This window comes from Xiphophorus hellerii, chromosome 18 (assembly GCF_003331165.1).
Source record: "Xiphophorus hellerii strain 12219 chromosome 18, Xiphophorus_hellerii-4.1, whole genome shotgun sequence".
Taxonomy (NCBI): Eukaryota; Metazoa; Chordata; class Actinopteri; order Cyprinodontiformes; family Poeciliidae; genus Xiphophorus; species Xiphophorus hellerii.
The window spans coordinates 5,942,876-5,950,266 of record NC_045689.1 but is presented as its reverse complement, the minus strand read 5'-3'; the positions used below and the strand labels follow the sequence as shown (position 1 = coordinate 5,950,266).

Below are 7,391 nucleotides of genomic sequence, written 5' to 3'. Positions count from 1 at the left end.
GTCAGAATAATCAATAGATTAATGAATGATCAGAGGTGTTTAGAGTACGCAAACAAATTGCACACAAGTAAGAGTAGCAATACTTCAACATATTTTTACTCAAGTAAAAGTAAAAAGTAGTCATCCAAGAAATTACTCAAGAGTTATTTTGGTAAAAAGTCTACTCAAGTATCAATCATTTAATATTTAAAAATTAAATAATCATATGGACCAAAATTTAAAGTTAAGTGGACATTTTGATATTTTAATTTCATTCAGTGGTTAAAAATCCAGAAGTTTTACTCAAGAGTAGAGATACTTTATAATAAAATTACTCAAAGCACAGCATAGTAAAAATACTCCTATAAGTAAATTTTTTCCAAAAAGTTACTCAGGTAAATAGTTACTACCCAACTCTGTCTACGCCTAACTGATCAACCCATTTGGATTTTTAAATCCGTCTCACCGATGCCGTCGCCTCTGTACTGCTCGTTGGTCGGGGTGGAGATCGCGTAGCCGTTGTTGCGACAGAAGAAGATCAGCGGACACTCGAGGGTCGCTGAGAAGTTGAAGCCGGCGTGTGCGTCCCCTTCGCTGGCCGCTCCCTCCCCGAAGTAACAGATCACTGCCCGGTTCATGTTCTCCCTCTTCAGCGCGTACGCAGCTCCCGCCGCTGAGAAAAACAGGAACATTCAGCGTCAACATTCACATATCAGAGGTTAAATCAGGGTTCATACACTTTTCCCATGGTACAATTTCAGCACTTTTCAAGCATTTAAACGGGAGTTTTCAAACTTTCCCCAGCACTACATATTATATGGTATCATTTATGACTGTTCTTGATGTTTTATGATATTAATCTACATTACAAAACAGAGACGAACTGATATAAAACAAAATGTAGTTTTTAAATGTCTCTCATACATCCTACAAGCCTAACTGATCTGAGAATAAAACGCTAATTTGACATAAAAATCCTCCAATTTTAGTAATGTTGTATAACGTATAAAATATGAGACAACATATATTTCAATTACACAGATCAATAAGTAATTAGGAGTAATAACTATTTTTAACATTGAAACAACCCAAACAAATCTTGTTGAGGTAAATTAGATGTTCAAATTAAATGTTTAAACACAAAATACAAAGAAGGCTACAAGAAAAATCTAAAAAAAAAAAAAAATTATGTTATCGCAAAGTTTTCTGGCATTCAGCAAATAGAAATAATTTAGGTAATTATTAATGACCTAAAAGAAAAAAAGTTTAATCTGATTTAACTTTAAGCAGTGAGGAAAAAAAAAGGTTTTTTATTAGGTGTATGAAAACATCAAGTTTCAACAATATGTGATGTTTTCAAAATTTAGGCTTTTAATCCAACGTTAGATTGAACTTTATTACAAAACTGTGTAGTTTGAATATCGAACATTTTTAAAGGACTTTATACAGAATTCAACTCTTTCCAAACATTTTGTTAAGGTAAATAACCTTCCTGCTCAAATTAAACAACTAAAACATAAATACAGTATCTTCACAAACCTTTGAAATCATAGAAAGTTACAAAAAAAATATCTAAAAATGTTTGATGTTTCCAGCATTTAACAGATAGAAATAATTTTAGGAATTTTAACTGGGACTTGATTATTTAAGTGAGAAAAAAAAGCTTCTTTTATTAGGTGTGTGCAATAATGTTTTCCAAATTTAGGCTTTTAATGAAACATTAGCTTCCACTTTATTACCAGACTGCGCAGTTTGAATATCAAACATTTTCAAGGACCTTTTTCCATAAATCAAGCACTTTCCATGTCTTGAAAAACCCTGACTGGAGCATTTTGAGGGATTTCAGGCGAACCCTGTTAGTTACAAGTGGCTGTGCGGCCTCACCCTGAGGAATCTGCGTGGCCAGAGGAGACGAGATGGTGACGAAGTGCAGATCTTTGCAGCCGTAGTGGACAGGCATCTGGCGGCCCTTCCCAAGGTCGTCGGCGTTGGCGTAGCACTGAGCCATGAACAGATCCAGGGGGAAACCGCGGTACATCAGCACTCCTGAGGAGCCACAGGGGAATATTTATATATGAAAACCACAAACGGTAACGGTCATCATACAGCTAACGGAACCGAAATACAGAATCAAGGTGGCGAATAACTCAACTGGAAGGAAAATGTTTGACATATATTGGCATTTATTTTAGTTGCAGGACTGGATGAAAATTTTTTAATCGAGTTAATAGCAGGGTCTGTAATTTATGACATTTTAATCAAAAACTATACATCTAAAAAAAAACATTTTCGTTGCTAAATGATTTTATGATTTCAACAACAAAGATATTTATTGTTTTTTAATCTGTTTTTTAGGTTATTCAACCATCAGATTGGAGCAAAAAATGCTTTTATATCATTCAGCTTTCCAGAGTTTCAAGAACCCTGATCGTTCGTGGAACTGAAATAAGACAAAACTAACTTAAAAGTAACTTTTCAGCAAACTATAGAAGATTAATTTAAGTCAATAATTCCTTAATATTTATGAAAAATTACTAATTCCACTGGAAGATTATTTCACTTATTGTCTTATATAACATGTGAAATAATTTGCCAGTGGATTTTTACCATTTTATAAATCAAGCTTCAACAATTATTGACTTAAAACAAGCGCCTGTATCTTGCTGTAATGTTCTTGTAGGTTAATTTGGTTTTATTTCAAGTGTAATAAGACATTTGGTTTAGAAACTAGATCAATAATACTTGATAAAATTTATTTTGCAGTGTATATGCAAAAAAGATACTCAAGTAAAATGAAACCAGAATTAAACCTGTTAAATTTTATTCCATTTTTATTTTCTGTTGATCTACCACAAAAAAGAAAATCAATAAAATACACTGGAGTTAGTGAAAAAACCCTAGGGGTGTAAATACTTTTGAAGCAATGCATGAAATGCAAAACAATCCTCAGGCAATAATTTGAATAGAAACAATGACATTTACAGGGTTAAAGGTCGTAAAGTATAATAAGAACAGCTTTTTTCGTACCAGCTTCTCTGTATTGACCAAAAACCAAATCATTAGACTCGAGAGCTGCAGCGCTGCCGATGTGCGTCCCCTCCTCTCCGTAGTTGGTCATGTAGAAGGAGATTCGACCCTGAAAACCATCAATCGCATCTTACATCAAATTGCACCTGTTCTCTGGTTAAACCTTGAAGTAAAAACCGGACCTGTCTCTGAGACTCATAGAGAATCCGGTCCATCGTGTTCAGCAGCGTCATTTTCTGGTAGAAGTTTAGAACCGTCTCTTTGGAGAGCTGAACGGGAAACAAACAGCAGAGCTCCTAATGTGAACTTTAACAACGACACATACAGGTAGAGTGGATTTACCTGGGGGTCCTCAGAGGGGTTGATTATGTTCCCCTGCCTGTCCATCACCCGGTACACGGGAATCCCAGAAATTACATTGGGCTGAATGAATTCAAGACGGTCCACAAACTCTGCTGAGGCGCCAGGAAACTGGGGCTTTTCCAGAGACGAGTCAAAGGGCTGCTGCTGCTGCTGTACAGCCTGGAGGAGGAAAAATTCATCATTTTATTCTCAAAAAGCCTCCAGTATGTGAGTAACTACAGATCTGACTAGATTACTTTGTAATTCTTGATATAAAACAGTAGAACTAGGGGTGCAAGAGATCTATTAATGAGTTAATCTAAAGTCGACTAATTGATAAGCAGCCATTTTCTTAAAAACCTGAGTTTTTTCTTCTATTTCCATAACAGGAAGAGCAATTTTTTCAGAATATTCTGAATTAAAACTATATACTTTAAATTTTAACATTATTTTGCATCAGCTGTTGAAAAACACTGACTGAATAAACAGAAATTTTTGGTTTTCTCACATTATTAGACTTAGAAAACATAACACAACAGAAACCTCTTAGATTTTTGAATAGAAAAATAAAGATGAAAAGAAAAAATATCTTAAGCACTTCTTTCCCAATGTACAGAGAGGTATTTATACGGAAGTACCGTTTGTGTTTACTCTTGAAGAAATTAACACTAAGCTTTGTGTTATCACATCCTCAACTTCATAGCAAATCAGTACTTTTTTAATAAAAAGCTGACATTGCTCCATTAAAGTGACAAATTAAGCTTCTCCGGTGTGTATATTTCAAAACAGAACCGCATAAAGTGCATTTTCCATCCCAAACCGGACTCCGTTTGGACCGTTGCCCTTTCCCGTTCTTAGATATCTCCGCCATCTTTGTTTCTGTTTCAACCTGTCCAACAACGGCTCCGTTTATGGATGACCAGTGGCGCCCTCTGCTGGAAGGCGGCCAAACTACAACACTAAAAGAAGATCTAAGCCACAGGTGTCAAACTCCAGTCCTCGAGGGCCGCTGTCCTGCAGTTTTTAGATGTGCCACAGGTACAAAACACTGAAATGAAATGGCTTAATTACCTCCTCCTTGTGTAGATCAGTTCTCCAGAGCCTTGCTAATGACCTAATTATTCTATTCAGCTGTGGTGCAGCAGAGGCACATCTAAACGTTGCAGGACAGTGGCCCTTGAGGACTGGAGTTTGACACCCCTGATCTAAGCGGACGTTATTAGTTAATCTATTGGAATTAATTTAGATTTAATAAGCAATTCATTGTCAGTAAATCGTAACTCGATTAATTGTTTTCATGTTAACAAAAAAGGAAAGAAAAACTGCATGGATATTTGCCTATTTAGAAGCCAAAGACTTGGTGCAGCACAAAGGGAGTGTCTGACTAACGGACCGTGAAGTCTATATTTGCATTGGAGCAAATGAAGACACAGCGTCCACCAGCTGGGTGTCCTCAAGACAAAATAAGTGGTGAGATTTTAGCTTCTATTGTCTGGTTAAAAAAAAAATTTAAAAAGTGATATTTCTGGTTCCTGCTTGAATGAAAATCTTAAAATGTATTAATTAGTCTGTTTTAAAGCACGTTAAAGCAGTTAGTCACCATAGACTCATAAAACCAGCTCTGAGAAGATCATGTTCACCTCTAGGTGGCACCACAGTTTAACTAAAACGACAACACTTTGATTAAGTTGTTTCTTTCCCAAATCTAAAGACTAAATCCTTGTCCTGTTTGCCCACCTCATGCAGATTTATCATCGGATACCTGAACTTGTCTAATATGGACACTAAACAAAATACAATAAACTGTAATATTTCAGCTCAATCTGACACTTCAGTTAATAAGATTCAATCCACAAGTGTAAAATAACTTTACATAGATTTCTACATATTAAAGGGGTGGCATTATGTATTTCCAAAGGAACACAGTGCCATCTTAGAGTACAATCAAGTAACTATGTTACCTTCAAGTGGCCTAGAAAATTATGGACAAGACAGTATTTAACACATTCTACAGGAACGATAAACCACAAAACGTTAGGGCTATTTAAGCTGACTGATCAGAGTGTTTTGTCTAAGTATATTCAAGGAAAGTTGAGTGGAAGAAAAAAGTGTGGTGGAAAAAGGTAAAAAGCCGGCCACTCCTGAAACGGAGACGTCAAAAAAGTCTTACGTAGCCTAAGAGCAACAAGGACTAAATCGGTGGTTCTGAGTTCTGGTTATCAGAGTCTACAGTCCAGCATGTTCAACTAGTTTCCATACTGCCACACACCTGACGAACGGTCAGCAGCACTACAGTGGAGGAGGTAAAACATATTCGTCCTGGTATCTGTATGACTTTACTATTGCAGTTACTTATTTACACTGATTAGTATTTAATGTGCAAATAGATACATTTTTAATTAACCATCTCAGTTGCACATTCCTTTGGAACAAAGCACATATGTTGAAATTTTGCCCATACAGTACAGTACCTTTATTCTTTATTTATACACTTCATTTGTTTACTGCTGAAAGTACGTCCTTCAACATTTACAACAAACCTTATTGGTACCCGTATGTAGCCTGCCATGTAGGTGTTCTAAAATAGCTGGTGCCCTGGTTGGTTTGAGTCCTCACACCCCTTTGTTTGACCAATAGAAAGGAAGCTAGCCCAAACTTTAGCCGGCCGCTAACTAGCTATATAGCTGGGTTTCAGGGTCCGAACGAATGAAAATAACGCAAAAACATCGAATTTATAATGAAGTCGTATTATTCCATTAGGGTGTTATGTTTTTTGCTTTATTTGTCGCCTGCATTAGTCTCAGAGATGCTAACATAAGTATCTTGTTTATAAACTATCGCGAGAATTCGATGACGCATATAACGCGTTCATGTACATTTTGGCACCAAGGCAGCCAAATAAAACGCTCGCCATGACCCTCTTTTTGCTAAGCGACTTTAATGCGCAATCACTCCACCGAGTTAGGCCAAAATGAGGCATCCTCTGGAGACCTTTGTGGGTTACATACAACTAAACCCATCTTTAAATCTGTATTTCAGTTTGATGTGACGCCGTTTAAACTCACAGTAACTATGAAGGACCGACGCTGCAGCAGCCTCGGCGTCTTCAGTGCAGCCGTTTGCCGAACAGCATGACGACATAACCCAGATATTCTGCTCATACCGCTAACAGCCGCCATCTGAATTCTTCAGCCGCTTGGTAGAAATCCCAGAAACAGTACTGCTACACGGTTACAGTAACGAGTTTGACTTCAACAGGATAAAGTGGAAAAACTCTCAGACCTCCACTGCTCCCAATCACTCTTTCTCTTTCGCTATTTACGGTTGGGTGACGCCACACTGCCACCTTTAGGCCAGATAGTGACACTGATCGGGCTCGCCTCTTAAAAAGCAGAATACAATCGACAGCTGTTCAGTAATTCTAGAAACAACTTTTTAAAACAGAATGTCTGAGACTTTTCTCAAAATTTCTCAAGTGTCTTCTAGCAAATTGTCCACTTTTCCAAAAAATTATTTTTGTTTTAGAAATTATAGATAATTTCTGAAATTAACCGAACAATTTCTGAGTTTATTCTAGAAAAAGGAAGAATTTTTTTAAATACAGAAATTTCTTATTTTTTTCTTTGTAGAAATTTTTATAAAAGGAAAAAAAAACAATTTCAATTTTTTTCTAGATAATTTATCTCCATTTCTAGACGTGTTTTTTTTTTTTTTTGTGGCCAAGATGCACTTTTCCTTGCTGGGTTTCAGATGACGTAGCATCGACGTCACCCAATGCAGATGGAGGGCAAGAAGTAAATGCGTTTACTTCTGTCAAAATGCATCAAAATGCCTAAAGTCTGAGTCTAAGGTTGTTTCAACCGTTCTAATAGAGAGAAAGATCAACGTTATTTTCGTCTTTCGCAGATAGTTGGTCAGAAGGGAGTTCATTTTAAAAAACTTGCGTTAAAATGAGGAGAAATGTGGATCAACAATCTATCGCTAAAAACAGGAGATGTGGAAACTAACGCCAGAGTTTCCAACGCCCACCTTCTAACAGGTAA

General features: G+C 36.7%; 1 protein-coding gene across 2 annotated transcripts in view; it reads right to left on the bottom strand.

Annotated features, from left to right (window-relative positions):
- Positions 1 to 6,687, bottom strand: part of LOC116708097 (2-oxoisovalerate dehydrogenase subunit alpha, mitochondrial-like) — a 10,051-nt gene extending 3,364 nt beyond the window's left edge. Inside the window, exons 1-6 of one of the 2 annotated variants that reach the window (XM_032545878.1) lie at positions 6,414 to 6,687; positions 3,349 to 3,528; positions 3,189 to 3,275; positions 3,007 to 3,115; positions 1,864 to 2,025; positions 446 to 652 (exon numbers count right to left, since the gene is read on the bottom strand). In XM_032545878.1, the coding sequence (XP_032401769.1) occupies positions 446 to 652; positions 1,864 to 2,025; positions 3,007 to 3,115; positions 3,189 to 3,275; positions 3,349 to 3,528; positions 6,414 to 6,527 (859 nt within the window). In that variant the 5' untranslated portion in view covers positions 6,528 to 6,687. Of the gene's footprint in view, positions 1 to 445; positions 653 to 1,863; positions 2,026 to 3,006; positions 3,116 to 3,188; positions 3,276 to 3,348; positions 3,529 to 3,986; positions 4,005 to 6,413 lie in introns of those variants that run through there. The other variant, XM_032545879.1, reaches the window with a different exon arrangement.
- Between the last annotated feature and the right edge of the window lie 704 nt (positions 6,688 to 7,391).